General features: G+C 44.0%; 1 protein-coding gene across 7 annotated transcripts in view; it reads left to right on the forward strand.

Moving 5' to 3' along the window:
• snx9b (sorting nexin 9b) overlaps window positions 1-24,568 on the forward strand; it is a 237,976-nt gene that overhangs the window by 61,387 nt on the left and 152,021 nt on the right. For 5 of the 7 annotated variants that reach the window (XR_013499657.1, XM_078229971.1, XM_078229972.1 and 2 more), the window contains 2 exons: window positions 3,241-3,315; window positions 13,039-13,191. Coding sequence is in view for 6 of the 7 variants with exons in the window: in XM_078229971.1 (XP_078086097.1) it covers window positions 3,241-3,315; window positions 13,039-13,191 (228 nt within the window). In the remaining variant the exon portion in view is untranslated. The remainder of the gene's footprint in view (window positions 1-3,240; window positions 3,316-13,038; window positions 13,192-24,568) is intronic. The other 2 variants (XM_078229976.1, XM_078229977.1) reach the window with 1 other exon arrangement.

The following is a 24,568-nucleotide window of genomic DNA, read 5'->3' on the forward strand; positions in this document are numbered from 1 at the left end:
GAGTTGTAAATTCTGTGCAATCATTAACAAACCACCTCACTTGTTAGAAGGTCACTAATAGAGTAGCTGTCCAACCAAAAAATCAAGTTCAAATTGAATCCAATTCCTGGTCCCCATGTGAGGGACAAACAAGATACAAGATGAGACATTACACCCCATTCAGGGTTTGATTTGATGCTTTATCTTAGCCAAAAGGCCCAGATGGCTTTAAAAAATAGCCAAATTTACTGAATGATCCACAAATGAAAAAACTTGTAACTTTTACTTTAACACAATCAGAATTAATACAAATTACACACGAATTAACAGGCAAATTATAAAAAGGTAAATTTCACTTTATATAGTCAATACCACAAAGATACATTTTGCGCAACTACAAACTCCTGCAATTGTAATTATCTCATAATTAATGCCATAGAAAAAGTGCTGGATTGGATGTTAGCCATTCGGATTCATACTTGCTATAAAAATAGCGCGGGCAGGATTTTCTAACCGCGCTTGCCCCAAGACCGGAAAATCCCACCCAAGGTCAGTGGACGTTTACATGATGCTGTCTCCCCCACTATGATTCCCATAGCGGGTGGGACAGGAAAATGTAGCCCCACAAGTAAATTTAAACAATAATTGCATTTATTGTATTACTATTTTTCCTTTGGAGTTATAATGCACTGAGGGCTGAATTTTCTTAAAATTGCACAAGAGTGCTGGAGCAGGCAGGAAAAGCTGTGCAAAATTTGCTAGCTTCATAGCTGCCTTTTCTGTCCTGATCAAACAGCACCCTGTGCAATTTCAAAATGCTGTTGAGAATTACGCAGCCAGCTGGGGAGCAGGGCCCAAACTCGCTGGGAAACCTGGGATTCGAAGGAAAGAGTGTTCTGAACTCAAAGTAAAGTTAAAGGCCCTCACCCCACGGACATCGGGGAACCCCCCCCCCCAACCTCGGGCATCAGGGCAACTGTCCCCCAACCCCAATGCAGACACAACCATCCCTCCCCCAATCATCCATGCCACCTTCCCTCCCCCACCCCTCCCCGCGCGCGCGCGCACACACACACACACACACACACACACACACACACACACACACACGCACACATATATATCAGGGAACCCCTTCAATAGGGTAACACAGGGCACTGCCAGAGTGCTGGGGGGAAATGTCTGGCACTGCCCTGTCATGTACTCACCATCCAAGGGCAATACTCACCTTTGTGCCCCCAGTATTATCATCGTGACTGGTTTTCGAAAACCAGTAGTGATTCCCTCCGACATTAAGTCACTCCAGCAAGGGTGAGCTCTTGCCACAGCAAATCCCGTTATGGCCCTCTCATGAGAGTTAATGGCCATAATGTCATTATTGCTCATGGCAAATGCGCCTTTAGGATCGTGCCCTGAGTATTTTCATATGCAGTTGAGTGTTTTGAAAAGGGGAGAGGTTAGACCATTGTTCATGGTCGTCAGAGGAGCTTGCATTCATAAGTTGGGGGAGTGCAAGATTTTGGTTCATATACCTGGTGGATTGATTTGGATAAGAGGTTCAAGATGCCAAGCTCTGCAGTTTTTCTCTCTTTCTTCTGCCTCCCACACCTGTGCACTCTCTTTCTCTCGCTCCCACCTGCTCCCTTTTGTCTCCAGCAAGAAAGAATTGAATGAAATTGAATTTATAAGTGGCAAATGTGTATGAATAGAGAGGTAGGTATAGTGTTGTGAAGGTGAACATAAGCATTGCTGGTGATGGATGGATTAGGGGGCTTAAAACCCAACTCTGGGGCAGTCATGAAGCTAAAGCTTTGCACAGTCTTGTTCAGTTAGACCGAACAGCCAGCATGGTTTAATTTAATCCTGATTTCTTTTTTCTTAAATCAGAAGTTTAAAAAAAAAAGTTTTAAGTTTATTTATTATTGTCACAAGTAGTCTTACATTAACACTGCAATGAAGTTACTGTGAAAGTCCCCTAGTCGCCACACTCCGGCGCTTGTTCGGGTACACTGAGGGAGAATTTAGAGTGACCAATGCCCCTAACCAGCATGTGTTTTAAACTGTGGGAGGAAACTGGAGCACCCAGAGTAAACCTATGCAGACACGGGGAAGACATGCAAACTCTGCACAGACAGTGTCCAAATCAGGAATCGAACCTGGGTCCCTGGCGCTGTGAGGCAGCAGTGCTAACCATTGTGCTGCCCAAAAATCAGGACTTTTTGGACTATTCTGATATTTTCTCGTGTGTTATGTCTGGTCAAGAAAACAATTTGACACTCAATGCCATGCTAAGCTACTTGACAAAATTTGAACAAGATTGTCTTAAAGATTCTCGTTTCCAGTAGCAAACTTCTAGTCTTCTACTTGCTGATGTCCTAAAGTAAGTTTATTGAAACTGGGATCTCCGCAATGGGGACAGAATCTGTGTATCATCACCCTGTGGCGGAATGATACTACTCAGAGATTCAGCTTAAATTTGTGAAACCTTAATTTTTCGGCAGTGGAGGCAGTTTGCTTATCCTGAGCTTAAATGATTGTGTGCCGAGTTATATAACTTAGACATCTAAAACACTGTGCCAAAGATGTTCAAAATGTGGAAGCCATTTAGTTTGTGATGGAAACTTTGCAAGTCTAATGGAACAACATCAGTGCATTTCCAACAGTTTTGAGAAACTGCACACTTGAGGTAAATTCTAATGTCCCCATGTCCCTCCACCAGTTCAGCACAGACTAAAGATCAATCCTGGGATCTTACTGGTCTTACCTGTATAGATCAGCTGTTGTAACCAGCTGAGGCATCTGGAAAACCCACAATAGTACTCAAATTAGCTGGAATATTCTTGGTCATCAAGCTTGTTTGCAATTTAAGGTTCAGTGCAAATGTTGTGTTGTGAAGCTATGGTTATGGGCTGTTTTGGGACCAATTAAACAAATGCTGTAGACTGGACTGCCCCAACAGTTCATATTTTAGTGGGCCTGCATATGCCAAAAAATAAAATCATAAAATTAAAAACAGTAAATTGGATCCTCCCTCCCATGCCTTGACTTTATGGAACTGTTAGAAATTTAAAAATTGAGGGAAATAGTATTAGCTTGTCAATCCACAGTTTCTGGCTGTAAAGACTTGTAAAAACTTAAATTTCACTTGCATTAAACCTCACTTCCTACACTTACAACTAGACACTTGAGGTAAAAATAAAACGAAAACACTATCTGTGCCATTAGTTGTTTTTAAGTGAAATGTTTGCTTCATATTTTCAGGATGTCGGTGGTGGATGGTGTGAAGCAACAAATGCTCAAGGAATGACTGGACTTGTTCCAGCAGACTATGTGGAGGTGAGCAGTTTTCTCTTAATTACATATGTCATGCTGGTAATGCTGGCTCTTTATATCAGAAGTTCTTAACTCAAGTTATGTTTTTAAATCCTCTGAATACTTGGGCCCAAAATGCATTGTTCCTGACTCATTCTTCACGAACGTGGGAGGGAGAATTGGAGAAGTTGCAAATTATTGTTTTGAATTTTAACCCTTGCATGGCAGTCATGGACATGAATTTCTCTGGTCTGTATTTGCCTTGATTTGGGTTTATATGGCAGTTTACTTTCTCCTGTTGTCAGTGACAATAATACGCACAGGAGGAAATCATATTTTTTTAATTTTAGCTCTTTTAAAATCTAATTGTATTGAAGGATCATTTAAAATAACCTTATTTGCTTCGCATTCCTCTTAAAACATGTTTTCATAAGATTTTTATGGCTGCTTGCTTTTTATTCTTTATGTTGATGCCCTTGGCATTGCTACATTAAAGAAAAACCTTTTATGTCTTAAATTCTTCACCTGTGATACAACAGACACTCTTATTGCTTCACTTGAGGTTTTACTCTCTATTTTAATTTGGTCTTAGTAATTTGATTTTAAAAGTTTTGTATTATTTTTCAGCAGGCTTTTCCAACAAGTTGCTGTTTACAGAGATTCAGAACTTTACATTTGTAATGAAAACAAGAATGCTGAAAATACTTAGGCTTGGCAATGTCTGTGGAGAGTCACAGAATCACAGAACTGTTACAGTACAGAAGAAGATCATTCAGCCCATCGTGTCTGTACCGGCTCTCCAAATCAGCATGATGACTTAGTGCCATTCTCATGCTTTTTCTCTGTAACTCTTGAACATTGTTTCTATTCAAGTAAACATCTAATGCCCTGTTGAATGCCTCAATTGAACCTGCCTCCACCACACTTCCAGGCGGAGCATTCCAACCCCGAATGATTTGCTATGTGAAAATAGTTTTTCTTGCATCGCATTTGCTTTGTTTGCAAATCACTTTAAACTCTTCTCAGTCTTTTTATGAATGGGAACAGTTTCTCCGTATCTACCTTCTCCAGCCCCCTTATGATTTTGAACTTCTCTATCAAATCACCTCTTGGCCGCCTTCTCTTCAAGGAGAACAGTCTCAGTCTCTCGAATATATCTTCATAGCTGAAGATTCTCACCCCAGGACCATTCTTGTAAATCTCTTCTGCATTCTCTCTAATGTGTTTGCATGAGGGTGACACGGTAGTTAACACTGCCTCACAGTGCCAGGGACCCAGGTTCAATTCCGGATTGAAATGACTGTGTGTGCGGAGTTTGCACGATTCCCCTGTGTCTGCATGGGTTTCTTCCGGATGTTCTGGTTTCCTTCCACAGTCCAACGATTTGCAGGTTAGATGGATTGGCCTTGCTAAATTGTCCTTTGGTGTCCCAAGATATGTAGATTAGGCGGATTAGCCAAGATAAATACACGGGATTATGAGGACAGGTTTGGGGGTAACCCTGGGTAGGATGCTCTTTCAGAGAGTCGGTACAAACCCTTCCTCCAGCATCCCATCGCCGCCGCCTCCCCCACCTCCACAATGACTGTGCGGTGATCACTCCTACTGATAATATCATGGACAGACTGAACCACTCTTTGTGATGAATATTGAAGTCTCCCAGCTGGAGTACACTCTGTGCCCTTGCCACCCTCAGTGCTTCCTCAACGTGGTACTCATTATGGAGGAGTACCGATTCATCAGCTGAGGGGGTGGTGATGGTATGTGGTAATCAGCAGGAGGTTTGGCCCGATGCCATGAGACATTATGGGTCCAGAACTCCCAGGGCAACTCCTTCCCAACTCAATATCACTGTGCCATCACGTCTGTTTGCTCTGTCCTGCCAGTGGAAGTACCTAGGAATAGGAATGGTGATGGCAGTGTCTTGCACATTGTCTCTTAAGGTATGATACTGAAGTTGTGATTCTAAGAGTATGACTCTGTCAGTCTGTTGCTGGATTAGTCTGTGAGACTTCTCTCTCATTTTTGGCACAAACACCCAATGTTAGTAAGGAGGACTTTGCAGGAGTTGAGTTTGCCATTGTTGTTTCTGGTGCCGAGGTCGATGCCAGGTGGTCTGTCCAGTTTCATTCCTTTGAGTTTGGAACAACTAAGTAGCTTGCTAGGCCATTTCAGAGGATATTTAAGAGTCAACTACATTGCTGTGAATCTGGAATCACAGGAGAGGCAGATTTCCTTCCCTAAGATGGGTTTTTACGATTGTATTCAATGGTTTTTTAATTCCAGATTGCCTTGGTTGGTTTTGAACCCCTGGTCCCCAGAGCATTATGCTGGGCCTGTGGATTATTAGTCCACTGACGATACCACAACACCACCGGATTAGCCTTGAGGGGCTTGGTAGTGTATCCCTGTTGTTGTTCAAAAAGAGTAAGAAGTCTCACAACGCCAGGTTAAAGTCCAACAGGTTTATTTGGTAGCAAATACCATAAGCTTTCGGAGCGCTGCTCCTTCGTCAGATGGAGTGGAAATGTGCTCTCAAACAGGGCACAGATTAGCCCTGTTCTGCTACTTACTTGCATTTTAAGTTGACACCTCTGCAGCAGCTCAGACCACATTACAAACTGAAACACATACACGAGACTTAGTGATGTGACACTTCTCAATAAGCTTACTCCACAACATCAAGTTACAGAATACTGATTAGTACTAATCCGTATTCTGTAACTAATCAGTACTAATACTAATCAGTATTCTGTAACTTGATGTTGTGTCTTTGTGCCCTGTTTGAGAGCACATTTCCACTCCATCTGACGAAGGAGCAGCACTCCGAAAGCTTATGGTATTTGCTACCAAATAAACCTGTTGGACTTTAACCTGGTGGCGTGAGACTTCTCACTGTGCTTACCCCAGTCCAACGCCGGCATCTCCACATCGTTGTTCAAAAATGCAGCAATAAAATTAGCTTGCTTTTCTACTGACTGTTTGAAGTGTGAACCTGAAATCCCTTTCAGTTTCCATGCAACTGCCCCAGTTATACTCTGGGGGAAAGCAGGAGGTATGTACCATAGGCTTCATCATATGCTCTTCACTGCAATCTGTTAAGGAATACCAATGTATTGCAAAATAAGCAAAATAATATGGGAGCTGGAAACCTGACATTAAAACACAAAATGCTGGAAAAATTCAGCAGTTCTGGAAGCATCCGTGAGAGAGAAACAGTTGACGTTTTTGAGTCTATGACTTTTTCAGAGCTGAAGAGATTGGAATAGTGTAGATTAGAGGGGCTTTAGATTGGTTCCACTGGTCGGCGCAACATCGAGGGCTGAAGGGCTTGTACTGCGCTGCAATGTTCTATGTTCTAGAAGGAGAAACGTGTTGGATTTTATGCTCTGGAAGAAGTGTAGCAATATAAACAGGGATAGGTAGGAGGTCAGGTGAGATTTGACAAAGATGTCATGGACACAAGACAAAAAGACAGTTAATGATGATGAAGACCTACGAAGGTGCTAATTGTAGGCTAAAGGTTAGATGGTAAAATGTGTTAATAGAAGTACAAAGGTCAGTGCCCTCTGAAGTCATAACACAAAACAAATTAGAGGCTGGCCCTATCGGCAAGAGGGGATTGGGAAAAACGGAAAAAAGCAAATCAACCTGCATGACAGAATTCATAGTCTGAAGTTGGTGAACTTGGTGTTAAGTCCAGAAGGCTGTAATATGCCTAATTGAAAGATGAGGTGCCGTTCCTCCAGTTTGCATTGGGCTTCACTGGAACATTGCAACAGGCCAAGGACAGAAATGTGAGCATTAGAGCAAGATGGTGAATTGATATAGTAAGTGGCAGGAGAATCAGGGTTAAGCTTGTGGACTGAATGAAGGTGTTCCACAAAGTGGTCACCTGTCTGTGTTTAGTCTCCCCAGTGCAGTAGACCACATTGTGAGCAGCGAATACAGAAGACTAAATTGAAGGAAGTGCAAGTGAAATGCTGCTTTATCTGAAAGGAGTGCTTGGAGCCTTGAATGGTGAGGAGGAGGTAAAGGGGCAGATGTTACTCCTCCTCGATTGCAAGGAAAGGGGATGAAGAGTTGGGAGCGATGAAGGAGTGAACAATGGTGTCACAGAGGGAATGGTCTTCAGGGAATGCTGACATGGGGGGTGAGGGGAAGATGTGTTTGGTGGTGGCATGCTGGAGTTGGCAGCATTAGTAGAATATGATCCTTGGAATGTGGAGGCTGATGGGGTGAAAAGTGAGGTGAAAGGGAGCCCTATCATGGTTCTGGGAGGGAGAGAGGGAAGGGAAGAAGTAGGTGAGATGGGTCAGACACTGTTGAGTTCCCTGCCAATCACAGTTGTGGGCAGGATCTTGCCTCAGAAAAAAGGAGGACAAGTCAGAAGCGCCATTTTAGAAGGTAGTATAATCGGAACCAATGCAATGGAGACTGCGAAACTGGGAGAATGGGATGGAGTTCTTACTGGAGATGGGGTGTGAGGCGGTGTAGTTAAGAGTTGCTGGATTTGTAATGAATGTTGGTTTGGAGACAAAGAAGTGAAGAAGGGTAGAAGTGTCAAAGTATTGCAAACCTGGTTCTCTGTTTTATTTCCCATTTCCCTTACACCCCTGCACCCTGCTTTCAACACATCCACATAGCAGATATCAGCAGAGTGGTACTTTGAACTTGCATGATTGTTACGAGTTGACACACCAGTTCACTGTACTCTCAATTATCAAGATTTTTAAAAAGTCTTTCATGGGATGTGAGCACTGCTGGCTGGGTGAGCATTTTATTGCCCTTGCCTGAGGGCATTAAGAGTCAACCACTTGCTGTGGGTCTAGAGTCAAATATAGGCCAGACAAAGTAGGGACATTAGTGAACCAGATGGGTTTTTACAGCAATCGACAATGATTTCATGGTTTTCATTAGACTTTTAATTCCACATTTTTATTGAATTCAAATTTGCCGCGGTAGGATTTGAACCTGTGTCCCCAGAGCATTGCTCTGGGTCGTTGGATTACTAGTCCAGTGTCAATGCCACTATGTCACTGCCTCCTCCATTTTTATGATCTTAAAAAGTAGTTTAGCAGGGAACAGTGGTATTGTGGTAATGTTACTGTCCAGACAAATAATCCAGAGGCCCAGGCTATTGCCATGTGGGATCATGGATTCAAATCTTACCACAGCAGCTAGTGTGCTTTAAATTCAGTTAATTAAAGATAGAATTAAAAGGTAGTCTTAGTATTGTCAGATTATCATTAAAAATCCATCTGGTTCACTAATGTCCTTCATGGAAGGGAATCTGCTGTCCTTGTCCAGTGTGCCCTACATGTGACTCCAGACCTTTTGGAATGCGATTGCCTCTTAACTGCCACTCAGTTGCAACAAACTACTTAAGGAAAGTTGATGAGGAATAAAATCCGATCGACCATCTCGCATTGACCTAGGCACCAGAAATTACAATGACATACCCTTCCCAGTTGATCTCTCAAAGTCCTCCTCATGAACATTGTGCCGAAATTGGTAGAGCTGTTTTACAGATAACAATAGCCTAACACTGTCATCATCACAGAATGATACCTTACAGCAATATCCCAGATGCCTCCGTCGTCATCCCTGGATATGTCCTATGTCATCAGCAGAACAGTTTGATCAGAGGTGGTGGCAAAGTGGTAAACCGTTCATAGAATCACAGAATCTTCACAGTGCAGAAGGAGGCCATTTGCCATGAAGCTTCTGTGGCATGCTCAGCATTGACTCCAGACCCCATGAATCGGGATGGAAAGACTCTATTCATTAGAGTCAGACCTAATGTAAAGGAAGATGGTAATCGTTTTGGAGGCCAAGAATCTCTGCCCAAGACAACTGCTTCATCATTCACCCATCTGTCATAAGGTCTGAAGTGGTGCTGTTCACTGATGGAGTGCACAGTTTTCAGAGCATTGACAACTCTTCAAATTCTGAAGCAGTCTATTTCCACATTTTTCAAGCCTTGGGCAATGTTCAGGCTTGCAAATGGCAAATAATGTTTGTGCCACAAAAGTGCCAGACAATGACCACCTCCAACGAGAGAGAATCTGATCATCTCCCATTGACATTCAAAGGCATGAACATTGCAAATCCCCCACCATCAAAGTCCTGGGTGTTAGCATTGACCACTTTTTGATTTATTTATTGTCACGTATATTAGTATACAGTGAAAAGTATTGTTTCTTGCAACTTCTACAGACAAAGCATACCATACATAGAGAAGGAAAGGTGAGGCTGCAGAATGTAGTGTTGCAGTCATAGCTAGGATGTAGAGAAAGATCAACTTAATAGGAGGTCGGTCCATTCAAAAGTCTGATGGCAGCAGGGAAGAAGCTGTTCTTGAGTGGTTGGTATGTGATCTCACACTTTTGTATCTTTTTCCCAACGGAAGAAGGTGGAAGAGAGAATGTCCAGGGTGTGTGGAGTCCTTAATTTGCTGGCTGCTTTTCCATGGCAGTGGGAAATGCGGACAGAGTCAGTGGATTGGAGGCTGGTTTGCGTGATGGACTGGGCTTCATTCACAACCCTTTGTAACAAAGTTTCTTGCCATCTTGGACAGAGCAGGAGCCATACTAAACTGTGGTGCAACTGTAAAAGTTGGTGAGAGTCGTAGTGAGCATACCAATTTCCTTAGCCCCCTGAGAAAGTAGAAACATGGGTAGGCTTTCTTAAGTATAGTGTCGGTGTGGAGGTGCCAGGACAGGTTGTTGGTGATCTGGACACCTAAAAACTTGAAGCGCACGGCCATTTCTACTTTGTGTCCGTTGATGTCGAAACCATAGAAACCCTGCAGGCCGTTCATCCCATCGAGCCTGCACCAACAACAATCCCACCTTGGCCCTATCCCAGTAACCCCACATATTTGCCCTGCTAATCTCACTAACCTATGCCTCCTGGGACACTAAGGGGCAATTTAACATAGCCAATGCACCTAACCCGCACATGTTTGGACTGTGGGAGGAAACCGGAGCACCCAGAGGGAGCCCACACAGACAGTGATCCAAGCCAAGAATTGAACCCAGGTCCATGGAGCTCTGAGGCAGCAATGCTAACCACTGTGCCACCATGCCCCTCTGTAGATAGGAGCATGTCCTCCACTATGCTTCCTGAACTCCATGACAATCTCTTTCATTTTGTTGACATTGAAGTAGAGATTATTGTCGTCGCACCAGTTCACCAGATTCTCCATCTTTTTCCTGTACTCTGTCTCATCATTGTTTGAGATTTGACTCACTGGTGTCATCTGCAAACCTGAAAATCAAGTTGGAGGGGAATTTGGCCACACAGTCTTATGGTGCATAACAATATAGTAAGGGGCTGAAGATACAGTTTTGTGGGGCACCAGTGTTGAGGATAATCGTGGAGGAGGTTTTGTTGACTATCCTGATTGATTGCGGTCTATGGGTTAAGAAGTCTAGGATCCAGTCGCAAAGGGAGGAGCCAAGCCCCAGGTCAGAGTTTGGAGATGAGTTTGGTAGGAATAATGGTGTTGAAGGCTGAGCTGTAGTCAATAAATAGGAGTCTGACATAGGTGTCCTTGTTATCCAGGTGTTCCAGGGTTGAGTGCAGGGCCAGGAGAATGATGTTTGCTGTGGACCTGTTGCAGTGATCGGCAAACTATAGTGGATCCAGGCAATCTGGGAAGCATTTCATAATGATGGATGTCAGAGCCACCAGACGATAGTCATTAAGGCACGCTACCTGGCTTTTCTTTTGTACAGGGATGACGATCGTCGTCTTGAGGCAGATAGGGAACCTCGGATTCATATAAAGAGATGTTAAAGATGTCTGCGAGTCAGGACAGCAACTTGGTAGCACTCTCGTCTGAGTCAAAGGTCCCAAGTTTTAAGTCCCACTCCAGGGCTTGAGTACAAATATTGAGGCTGACACTACAGTGTGACACTGAGGGAGTGAATGCTGCTGCATCTTTCAGATGAGATGTTAAACCAAGGCCCCTATCTGTCTGCTTGAGTGGATGTTAAAGATGCGAAGACACAATTTTGAGGAAAAGAATGTGAGCTATCCTGGGTGTCCTGACCAATATTTACCTCTCAATTGACAGCTGGAAAATAGATAATCCAGTTATTGTCGCATTGTTGTTTATGGGAGATTGTGCAAATTGGCTAATGTTCCTTAGATTACAATAGTGACTACATTTCAAAAAGTATTTCATTGGTTATAAAGCACTTTGCGATGTCTGATATCATGAAAGACATAGAGTCTTTTAAAAAATTTAATTCGATCAGCTCTACAAGTATTGTGGCTACAAGAACAGATCAGAAGCTGGAAATTCTTGGTAACATACTTCTTGGCAGCCACGTGGGCTGCAGAGGTTTAAAAAGACGGCTTACTCTCACCTTCTCAAGGGTAATTAGAGATGGGCAACATATGCTGGCCTCACCAGTAATGCTCACATCCCATCAAATGATTTTTAAAAATCTATTTGTTGAAATTTCTGTGTTGAATTTTGTCCAACACCAGCATCTCCACATCACTGGCGTAACAGTCAGGAGCCAGCCTGCTTGTGCTTCGCCAACTTGCCTCACAACCATTTAATGCTCATTATTTAGCTTGAGGCAGTCATTCCTCCCCCATTGGCGAAAGGCTGCCCCACCTTCAAGAGCAATTAGGTAAACAAAGAGCTGGCAGCTGTCTTACAGCACCAACGGGAATGGTGTTCATTACTGAGACCACATGCTGTCCCCTGAAGAACCGCCACTGAGCAAGGACAGAGGTAAGTATGCGGTCTCACCAGGTCAGGCTGGCATGCCTGGCGTTGAGGATTGGGGCAGAGAAATAGGGGTAGTGTGTGGATTTGTTGGAAGGACCTCTGCTGGGAAGTGCCTCCATAATGGAGGCATCTCCACACGCACACTCGTGCACACACACACACGCACATGAGGGCTTCAGGTGACCCGCAAGTGAGAGGACTGCCCAGTGCCTTCCCTGCCCCAGGTAGAATACTTCTGAGGTGGGTATGCAATGGTTTTGACCCTGTTCCCATAGGTGCCCAATTTTACTTTGCCTCACCACTGCCTTGCCTATGGATCCTGCGCTGGGTGTACCTAAAATTCTAGCCTCTGTTTCTGATATTGCTAGCTGACTGTCATTATTTACCAACTTAGCTATAAGTCCTAATGTCTTGGTTAACAATTAAGAAGCAATTATTTTGTAAGCATATTCAGAAATGGTTATAAAAGTGAGGTTTTCTTGCATAGTATTTTCATAAACAGACATATCAATTCAACTTGGCTGCCTTGGATGAACATATGATGCAAGTACAAGAACATCCATTGGCCAATTTGTAGACCCTATGAAGAAATACTTTCACAGATGTGGCAAATAAAAATATTAATGTAAAATATATAATAAAGCCCCACCATGTTCTAACAAGGAACAGAAATTTGCAAGTTTAGGATAGGAAAAAGCCATTGCTATCTTGGGTGGCTTATGAGGCAGAAAAAAAACAAGCTAAGGAAAGAGGAAGTACTTCTTTAAAATGTCATTCTCTTCAATGACAATGTTTAACAAAACTTGCCAAAGCTTAGCCTTGTACAGTTTGCATAGCACAGTTCACTTGAGTTCATGTGGTTCAGATTTGTTTTGCAAAAACAATTACTTGAAATAAATATGGGGCTAGGCCATTTAACATAATTTGCTTTGGATCTGAATGATGTTTTACCCCACATTCATGGTGCAAAAAAACTTCTTTCTTTTACTTCTCAGATGATTTCCGAAAGTGTACCCTTGGGACCTGGTGGAAAAGCACAGTGCACAGGAACTAATTTGGCAGCTTTTGATCCCTTCTCATCAACTCAAGCTGGTCATAGTGGTAGCCCAGCATTTGGAAGTTCATTCACATCAAACAGTAACAATCAGGTACTGCACATGCTTCTGTGCATTTCATGCCAATACTAACTTCAAAAGGTTATAGTTCTCTGTGTGGTTTGCGCTAAACTTTAGTCAGCTAATGAATTGACAGATAGACTTGAGAGGAACACTGCCCTGAGTATAATTTTTGGATCATTTAATGAGTGTAGAAATAGACTTATGCAGAGTTACTTGACAAGCTTCTGTAAAATAACTCCAGAATTAATAGGTATCATGATCAGAAAATCTTGTGGTTGGTAACTTTTCTGCACGAATCAGAAACACTGGCTCTTATAGTTTTTTCACAATGCAAGAACACGGCCAATTGCAAATTCCTCATTCTCTATCTATTTGCTGAACTCAATCTAGTTAACCTAAAATATCTGAAAATTACAGTTTTGCACAACTTAAAAAATCAAATATAACAGGGATGCATATAACGTGGCATAACAATTTGTCTCCCTAGATAGAGGACAGTGTCTTGTAGCATGATGCTCACTATCCCTAGATGATAGACTGTATCCCTGTGGTACAACACTTCCCCAAATCTAGGAATAGTGGTTAGCGGTGTAATGCTTAATGTTTTGAGACCTGGTTGGGAACAATAGCATGGCAATCATTATCCTGAGATGTGAAGAGTGTACAAGTACAAGTTCCTTTAATTGTTTAAGAAATCCTCGCAGTCTTAACCTTGCAAAGCCTTCATTATCAAATGGTGGCCTGAAATAGTAATTGTATAGTTTTAGTCCCTCTTTCCTCTCCCAAGGAAACAAAAGCTAATGTTGCTAAACTTGAAAACTGTGGTGTAAATTTTCAGACCTGTATTTCTAAATTATCCGATCACATATATTCATCTTGTTTTATCTTTATCATTTTTTGTGAAGCATTCTACTTAGAAATACTTAGTTTTTTGCTCCTAAGCAGCACATTCCAGACCATTACCATCCTCTGGGCAAAAAGGATTTTCCTCATATCCCCCCAATGCTCCTGCCCCTCACCTTAAACCTATCCCCCTCTGAACTAACCCTTAAACTAAGGGGAACAGCTGTTCCTTTTCCATTTTGTCCATGCCCCTCATAATCTTGTACACCTCAATCAGGTTGCCCCTTAGTCTGCTCCAACGAAAACAATCCAAACCTATCCAACCTCTCTTCATTACTTAAATGTTCCATCCCAGGCAGCATCCTGTTGAATCTTCTCTGTACCCCCTCCAGTGCAATCACATCCTCCCTATAATGTGGCGACCAAAACTGCACACAGTACTCTAGCTGTGGCCTCACCAAAGTTCTACACGACGCCAAAGTGACTTTCCTGTTTTTGTAACCTATGTCTAAAGGCATATCATAGAATCCCTGCAGTGCAGAAGAGGCCACTCGGCCCATTGAGTCTGCACCAATTCTCTGACAGAGTAACATACTCAGGCCCTCTCCCCCACCCTCACCCGATTAACCCCACGCATTTCCCATGGCTAATTCATTTAACTTCTTCATCTTGGGTCACTAAGGGGCAATTTGGCATGGCCAATCCACCTAACCTTTGGACTGTGGGTGGAAACCCACGCAGATAAAGGGAGAACACAAATACAAACAATTATCCAAGGCTGGATTTGAAGCTGGGTCCCTGGCACTGTGAGGCAGCAGTGCGAACACTGTATCATCATGCTGCCCTTATGCCTCTGACCGCCCTACTAACATGCCCTTCCGCCTTCAATGATCTATGGAAAAACATGCCAAGGCCCCTTTGTTCCGCAGAACTACCTCGTGTAACGTCGCTAATTGAATACTTCCTTGTCAAATTACTCCTTCCAAAGTGTATCACCTCACGCTATTCAGGGTTAACTTTTATCTGCCCATTTAACCATCCCGTCTATATCCTCTTGTAGCCCATTGCACTCAGTGCCACTGTTAACCACCCGACCAATCTTTGTCATCCTCAAATTTACTAATCCTACCTCCCCACAAGTCATCTATGTTGTTTATATAAATGATGAATAATAGGGGACCCAGCACAGATACCTGTGGTAAGCCACTGGACACTGGCTTCCGGTCACTAGGCTCCCGGTCACTAAAGCAGCCTTCTGTCATCACCCCTGTCTCCTACAACTGAACCAATTTTGAATCCACTCTATCAAATTACCCTGTATCCCATGGTTTTTATTTTAACTTTAAAAGTCAGTTACCTGGGAGGTTCCCCCTCAGTAGTAGTTTTTTTTCTCTCGGGCCCCTAGCCCTATAAATTGGTGCAGAGGAGATACCCGATCCTCTACACTGGTAGAGGATCCCACCCTTCCATCCTCCTCTAACCTAATTATAAGTGTGGGGAAGTTTTTTTTGTTTTCTTTTTTTCTTGCTGGTAATGGCTTCAGGGATGGCAGTTCAGGCAGTATGCTGCATCTCCTGTGGGATGTATGTGGTGAGGAAATCCAGTAGTGTTTCAGGAGATTTTAGTTGTAAGAAGTGCATTAGATTGCAGCTTCTGGAGGAGCGTGTAAGGGAGCTGGAGGGGGAGGTAGAGGAACTCCGCATAATTCGGGAGGCGGAGGTGGAAGTTGATAGGAGTTATAGAGAAATAGTAACTCCTAGAAATGAGGCTTGGGTCAATGCCAGGAGGAGGGGTAAGAAGCAATCGGGAAGACAATCCCCTGGGGCGGTTCCCCTCCATAATAGGTTTTCGGTGCTGGAGGCTACAGTTGAGGAGGAATCAACTGAGCATAGAGAGCAGATATCTGGGGGTGAGCCGAGTGAGAAAGCTCAGGTGGTTAGGGGCTGTAAAAGACTGGGCCTTGTGATTGGGGACTCCACAATTAAGGGGACAGATAGGAGGGTCGGAACTAAAGGTAGGGACTCGGGGTTGGTGTGTTGCCTACCAGGGGCTGGGGTCCGGGATGTGTCTGACAGGGTATTCAGGACTCTTAGGGGGGAGGGAGATAAACCACAAGTTATTGTACATGTGGGGACACACGACATAGGGAGGATAGGGGAAGGGGATATTAGGCAGGGATTTATGGAGTTGGGGTGGAAACTAAAGGCCAAGACTGACAGAGTGGTTATCTCTGGACTCTTGCCTGTACCACGGGATAGTTTAGAGAGGAATAGGGAGAGGGAAGGTTTGAATTCATGGCTGAGGGGATGGTGCAGGAGGGAGGGGTTCAGGTACTTAAGCAATTGGGGCTCGTACTGGGGAAGGTGTGACCTCTATGAGAAGGATGGTCTACACCTTAATCAGAAGGGGACCAATATCCTGGGGGGTAAATTTGCTAAGGCCATGCAGGGAGGTTTAAACTGATTCGGGGGGGGGGAGGGATCCTGAGTAGTGGGGCTGAAAGTGAGGGATGCATGGATGGGGACTGCAATACACGGCATTGCAGAGGTGGGGTGGAGCAGGGTTTGAAATGTGTATACTTCAATGCCAGGAGTATTCGCAATAAAGTGGGTGAACTTGCAGCGTGGATCAGTACCTGGGACTTCGATGTTGTGGCTATTTCAGAGACATGGATAGAGCAGGGGCAGGAATGGATGCTGCAGGTCCCGGGGTTCAAATGTTTTAGTCGAAGTAGGGAAGGAGGTAGAAGAGGGGGAGGGGTAGCATTATTGGTCAGAGATTGTATCACAGTGTCAGAGAGGAGGTTTGATGAGGACTTATCTGTTGAGGTAGTATGGGCGGAGATTAGAAATAGGAGAGGAGAGGTCACCCTGTTGGGAGTCTTTTATAGACCTCCTAAAAGTTCTAGAGAGGTTGAGGAAAGGATTGCGGAGTCAATCCTGCTTAGGAGTGAAAGTAATAGGGCAATTGTTATGGGGGATTTTAACTTGACTAATATTGACTGGAATTGTTATAGCTCTAGCTCGTTAGAGGGGTCAGTTTTTGTTCAAAGCGTGCAGGAAGGTTTTTTGACTCAGTATGTAGACAGGCCAACTAGAGGTGAGGCTATATTGGATCTGGTGCTGGGAAATGAGCCAGACCAGGTGCTAGACTTGGAAGTTGGTGTGCATTTTGGTGATAGTGACCACAATTCGGTTACGTTCACCTTAGTGATGGAAAGGGATAGGCATGAACCTCGGGCCAGTGGTTTTAGCTGGGGGAAGGGTAATTATGAGGCTATTAGGAGAGAATTAGGAAACATAGGTTGGACTAGGAGATTACAGGGACTGGGAACGTCCGACATGTGGAGTTTTTTCAAGGAGCAGCTACTGCGAGTCTGTGATAGGTATGTCCCTGTCAGGCAAGGAGGAATTGGTAGGGCTAGGGAACCGTGGTGCACCAAAAAAGTTTCTTTGTTGGTTAAAAAGAAAAAGGAGGCTTATGTTCGGATGAGACGTGAGCACTCGGGTAGTGCACTAGAAAGCTTTAGATTGGCTAAGAGGGAGTTGAAGAGCGAGCTTAGAAGGGCTAAAAGGGGACATGAGAAGACTTTGGCGGATAGGGTTAAAGAGAATCCTAAGGCGTTCTATAGGTATGTCAAGAACAGAAGGTTGGTTAGGGCAAGTTTAGGGCCAGTTATAGATGGCAGAGGGAAGTTATGTGTGGAACCGGAGGAGATTGGTGAAGCATTGAACCAATATTTCTCTTCGGTGTTCACGCAAGGGGACATGAATATAGCTGAGGAGGACACTGGGTTGCAAGGGAGTAGAATAGACAGTATTACAGTTGATAAGGAGGATGTGCAGGATATTCTGGAGGGTCTGAAAATAGATAAATCCCCTGGTCCGGATGGGATTTATCCAAGGATTCTCTGGGAGGCAAGAGAAGTGATTGCAGAGCCTCTGGCTCTGATCTTCAGGTCGTCGTTGGCCTCTGGTATAGTACCAGAAGATTGGAGGTTAGCGAATGTTGTCCCATTGTTTAAGAAGGGGAACAGAGACTTCCCCGGGAATTATAGACCGGTGAGTCTCACTTCTGTTGTCGGCAAGATGTTGGAAAAAATTATAAGGGATAGGATTTATAGTTATTTGGAGAGTAATGAATTGATAGGTGATAGTCAGCATGGTTTTGTGGCAGGTAGGTCGTGCCTTACTAACCTTATTGAGTTTTTTGAGAAAGTGACCAAGGAGGTGGATGGGGGCAAGGCAGTGGACGTGGTATATATGGATTTTAGTAAGGCGTTTGATAAGGTTCACCATGGTAGGCTTCTGCAGAAAATGCAGATGTATGGGATTGGGGGTGATCTAGGAAATTGGATCAGGAATTGGCTAGCGGATAGGAAACAGAGGGTGGTGGTTGATAGTAAATATTCATCATGGAGTGCGGTTACAAGTGGTGTACCTCAGGGATCTGTTTTGGGGCCACTGCTGTTTGTAATATTTATTAATGATCTGGATGAGGGTATAGTTGGGTGGATTAGCAAATTTGCTGATGACACCAAAGTCGGTGGTGTGGTAGACAGTGAGGAAGGGTGTCGTAGTTTGCAGGAAGACTTAGACAGGTTGCAAAGTTGGGCCGAGAGGTGGCGGATGGAGTTTAATGCGGAGAAGTGTGAGGTAATTCACTTTGGTAGGAATAACAGATGTGTTGAGTATAGGGCTAACGGGAGGACTTTGAATAGTGTGGAGGAGCAGAGGGATCTAGGTGTATGTGTGCATAGATCCCTGAAAGTTGGGAATCAAGTAGATAAGGTTGTTAAGAAGGCATATGGTGTCTTGGCGTTTATTGGTAGGGGGATTGAATTTAGGAGTCGTAGCGTTATGTTGCAACTGTACACAACTCTGGTGCGGCCGCACTTGGAGTACTGTGTGCAGTTCTGGTCCCCACATTACAGGAAGGATGTGGAGGCTTTGGAGAGGGTGCAGAGGAGGTTTACCAGGATGTTGCCTGGTATGGAGGGGAGATCCTATGAGGAGAGGCTGAGGGATTTGGGATTGTTTTCGCTGGAAAGGCGGCGGCTAAGAGGGGATCTTATTGAAACATATAAGATGATTAGAGGTTTAGATAGGGTGGATAGTGATAGCCTTTTTCCTCTGATGGAGAAATCCAGCACGAGGGGGCATGGCTTTAAATTGAGGGGGGGTAGTTATAGAACCGATGTCAGGGGTAGGTTCTTTACCCAGAGGGTGGTGAGGGATTGGAATGCCCTGCCAGCATCAGTAGTAAATGCGCCTAGTTTGGGGGCGTTTAAGAGATCCGTAGATAGGTTCATGGACGAAAAGAAATTGGTTTAGGTTGGAGGGTCACAGTTTTTTTTTTTAACTGGTCGGTGCAACATCGTGGGCCGAAGGGCCTGTTCTGCGCTGTAATGTTCTATGTTCTATGTTCTATTTACCTTCTTTATAAGTCTCCCATGTTGGACCTTGTCAAAGGCTTTGGTGAAATCCACATAAAGTACATCAACTGTACTACCCTCATCTACACACCTGGTCACCTCCTCAAAATATTTGATCAAATTTGTCAGGGATAGCCATGCTGACTATCCCTGATCAAGCCTTGCCCTTCCAAGTGGAGATAGATGCTCTCTTTCAGAATTTTCTCCCAATAGTTTCCCTACCACTGAGTGAGACTAACTGGTCTGTAGTTCCCTGGCTTATCTCTACAACCCTTCTTAAATAGTTGAAGCACGTTAGCTGTTCTCCAGTCCTTTGGCACCTCCCCCATGGCAAGAGAGGAATTAAAAATTTGGGTCAGAGCCCCTGCAATCTCCTCCCTTGCCTCCTGCAGCAGCTTGAGATTTGCCCACTTTTAAGCCTGCCAAACATCTCCAATACCTTGTCCTTCCATATGACAATTTGCTCAAGAACCTTGCAGTCTCTCTCCCTGAATTCCATACTTTCATCCTCATTCTCTTGGGTGGAGACAGATGTGAGGTATTTGTTCTACCAGTGCTGTCTGGCTCCACCCACAGATTGTCCCTAATGGGACCTACTCTTTGTCAGGTTATCCTCTTCCCATTATTTTACTTGGAGGATATTTTGGGATTTTCCCTACTTCTTTCAACCAGAGGTTTTTCATATCTCCTCTTTGCTTTCCTAATTGCTTTCTTAAGCTCTGCCCTACACTTGCTGTACTTCACTAATGCCTCTGCTGATTTGCTCTCCTTGTACCTGCTAAAAGCCTTTCTTTTCCTTCTCATCTTATCCTGAATATCTCTGGTCATCAATGGTTCTCTGGGCTTGTTACTCCTTCCTATCACCCTAGAGGGAACATTCTGTGATTGTACCACCCCCACTCCCGTCCCGCACGCACGCACTGCTCTTCACAGATTTCCTCATTAGTAGCCGTTCCCAGTCTAACTTGGCCAGATCCTCCCTTATTTTATTAAACTCCATTCTCCCCAATCCAAAACCTTTTTTTGAAACCTGTCTATTTCTTTGTTCGTAACAAGCTTAAATTGTACCATGTTGTGATCGTGATCACTAAAATGCACCCCACCATCTCAACCACCTGTCTGGCTCCATTCCCCTGAATTGAGTCCAGCACAGCTCCTTCCCTTATTGGACCCTCTACATTTTGATCTAAAAAAATTCTCCTTTACACATTTCAAGAAATCCACTTGAAGCAAGCTTTTAACTCTGTCTATTCCAGTTAATGTTGGGAAAGTTGAAATCACCTACTATACTTACACTATTATTATTTTTACATATCTTTGCGAATTGAACACGTTTGCCCCTCAATTTCCTGTTAATTATCTGGGGGTCTATAATAAACACTGAGCAATGCAGCTGCCCCTATTTTATTCCTAAGCTTCATTTGATGTCCCCTCCAAGATACAATCTCTCCTTTCTGTTGTAACTCACTCCTTAGCTAACATAATGCCTGCTCCTCTTTTACCCCCTTCTCTGTTGCGCCTGAAGATTCTATATCCCGGAAAGTTAAGTTGCCAGTCGTGCCCCTCCCTCAATGAGGTCTCTATGATGGTTACTGTGTCACAGTTCCACCAGCATATCTATTTTTTATTCATTCAAGGGATGTTGGCTTTGCAAACTAGGCCAGCATTTATTGCCCATCCCTAATTATCCTTGAGAAGGTGATGGTGAGCTGCCTTCTTTGAACTGCTGCAATCCATGTGGTGTAAGTACACCCGTAGTGCTGTCAGAGAGAGTGTTCCAGGAATGAAGGAATGCCTATATAGTTCCAAGTCAGGATGGTGTGTGGCTTAGAGGGGAACCTGCAGGTGGTGATGTTCCATTTATCTGTTGCCCCTGTCCATCTAGATGGTAGTGGTCACAGGTTTGGAAAGTGCTGCCTAAGGAACCTTGGTAAGTTCCTGCAGGGTATCTTGGTACACACTGCTACTACTATTCATCGATGATGGAGGGAATGAATGTTTGTGGAAGGCATGCTAATGAAGTGGGTTGCTTTGTCCTGGATGGTGTCAAATTTCGGGTGTTGTTGGAGCTGCACTCAACCAGGCAAGGGGAGACTATTCCATCACACTCCTGACTTGTGCCTTGAAGATTGTGGACAGGCTTTGGGGAGTTAGGAAGTTACTTGCTACAAGATTCTCAGCCTTTGACTTGCTCTTGTAGCCATTGTATTTATACTTTAGTCCAGCTCAATTTCTGGTCAATGTTAACCCCAAAATGTTGATAGCGGTCAATTCACCATTGAACATCAAGGGACAGTAGTTAGATTCTCTCTTGTTGGAGATGGTTATGGCCTGGCACTTGAGGCACAAGTATTACTTGCTAATTGTCAGCCCAAACATGGATATTGTCCAGAACTTGCATTTGGACATGGACTGCTTCAATATCTGAGGGGTTGTGAATTGCTGAGCACTGTTGCACAAGTTGGCACCTCGTGTTCGGGTATGCTCCTGGCATTCCCTCCTGTACTTTCATTGTATCACGGTTGATCCCCTGGCTTGGTGGTAACGGTAGAATGGAGAATACGCTGGACCATGAGGTTCCAGATTGTGGTTGAATACAATTCTGCTGCTTGATGGCCCACAGCATCTCATGCATGGCCAGTCTTGAGTTGCTCGATGAGTTTAAAATCTATCCTATTTAGCCTGGTGGTAGTACCAGGCAGCATGATTGAGGATATGTTTAATGTGAAGACGAGACATTGGGCCCTTTTTTACCATTTTGATTCTAAGTGCTGGGCGGACTTGAAACTGGGAGTGTTTCAGATCAGACTTTTAGACCCGTTCTCAGGCGCCCCTATACGCACTCTGCCTGAAAAAATATCAGCGGTTCTGAATTGCGCTACACAAGCCTATGGGCGGGGCTTAGCACACCCGAAACCCTGCAGCTCCAATCGGCACCTCCAACTGCGCATGCGCAAAAAAAAGATAGAATTCTGCTACCGTGCCACATTCCTCCTGGGCCGGATAATGCCCCCCCCCCCCGGTCCCCACAGACATTCCCCCGACTCCCACCACCCAGACCGTTCACGGACCCTGCCCCACCAATCTCGGGCAGAGTGACAGCAGATCTCCCCTTCCCCACCTCTAATCTCAGGCGGAGTTGTAGCGGACCTCCCCTTCCCCTCCGCTAATTTCAGGCGGAGTTGCAGCGGACACCCCCACCCCCTCCACTGATCCCTGGCAGAGTGGCAGCTCGAGCAAAGTGGCAGCGGACACTCGGCACTTACCTCCTCACTAACTGGAGCACCCGAATTGGACTTTTATGGAGCATGTCTGTTTCGCACTGATTCTGGATGGGTGAACGCGGTGGTAAAGGGGGAAGTGCTAGTAAAGTTGGGCATTTAAATGGCCGTCGCGCTCATTTCAGGCGTGGTCCTGATCGCGGCCATTTTCGGGCTTTGGGAAAGGGAGAACCAGCGCAGAGGCGGGCACGGATCACACTACTCGCCTCATGCCCAACTATACCAAGTTTTCGTGCCCGAAAACAGGTGCAACGCAATGGTAAAATCGGGCTTATTGTCTCCATGAAGAGTGCGGTACAGATATCGTGATGGACAGATGCATCCGTGGCAGGTATTGGATAGGCACAGCAACAATAGGGCATGGGCGCGATGAACAAGAACTCCAAACTTGAGCACTTTGCTATTTGTTTTCAAAATGAGTAAAGGCAACCTGGGGGTTATTTGTCAATATAATATAATACCAGCTACAGGAAAGGAAACTGATTATTTATTGATTCTAATGAAGACCAAAGAAATTTATCACTGGGACTCCACATTGATATTATTATTCTTATTCACATACAACACTATTGCAAAGAATCCACAGTTTACTGGTATCCCACATAGAACTTTCAGAAATAAAATGCATGCAAACCCTTGGATTGCAGAAAATGGTAGGCTTCTGTTGTTTTTTATCCCTCTTCACCTCTCCGTTTTTTTTCCTTGAAGACTGTCACTTATATTATAACTTTCTGGAACTTTGTTGAAGTGGCCATTCTTCATGTGCGGGGATTGGATCTGGTAGGATATTCAACATCAAAGGCAAGTCCAATCCTGTTCTTACCTGACATCCATTAACATTTCCTTTCCACATCTACTGTTGAGCAGTTATTGAATAACAATTCAGGAATAGAATCCTGGGCCATCTTATTCCCCTATTTCCCTCCTCTTTCCTCCTTCATGCCTATCTCACAGACCACGAGGGTTTGAACTAGCCAGAGCATCCCGACTGTCACCTGGTTATGATTGGATAGCAGTGCCGACCAGAGTTTGAAACAAGTGCATTCCTATTTTGCGTGACTCTCTCATTCAATGGGCCATTTAAACCGTAAGATAATTTAGCCTCCTTTTACTTCTAATATTCTGAATGGACCCTTCTTGGCTTGACCTCTATTTAATGTCTTTAGAAATGAAAATCTGTGGAACTGCAGCAATGTCAACAATATCACAATTATTAAATGAGAAAAGGAAGAATATTTTGTTGTGGATAATCTACATGTTTGTGACATTCATAATAATAGATATTTGATTTAATTGATTAACCAACTGTTCTGGTTTTATTTACAACTTGAATGAAGCTAAATGTTTTCATTAAACTGATTGGACAAATTCACTTTGCAATATGCAGTCCAAAGATGTGCGGGTTAGGTGGATTGGCCATGCTAAATTGCCCCTTAGTGTCAGGGGACTAACTAGGGTAATTGCATGGGGTTATGGGATAGGGCCTGGGTGGGATTGTGGTCAGTGCAGACTTGATGGGCCGAATGGCCTCCTTCTGCCATGTAGGATTCTATGATTCAATTAGCCACAACAAAATAGTATATTTACAACTGTCTTGCCCTATTGTCAGCTAAATAGATCAATTGAATTACTTTTTATTTTTCCTGTAAATATATGTCGAGAGAAACAAAAGTCATCCTATCTCGCACATCTGATCATAATTTGTATTCAAATGAAGATGGTCTGATGTAAGGTTTCTGTTTTTTCCTGAATGGGAGTGACTCACTCATGCCTGAAAGATCCTAGATTGCAATTTAAAACTCCTTGTTTGCTTTTTACCCCATTTGCAGTATACCTCTTCCATTTTAAA

The sequence above is a fragment of the Mustelus asterias genome, chromosome 15 (assembly GCF_964213995.1).
Source record: "Mustelus asterias chromosome 15, sMusAst1.hap1.1, whole genome shotgun sequence".
Taxonomy (NCBI): Eukaryota; Metazoa; Chordata; class Chondrichthyes; order Carcharhiniformes; family Triakidae; genus Mustelus; species Mustelus asterias.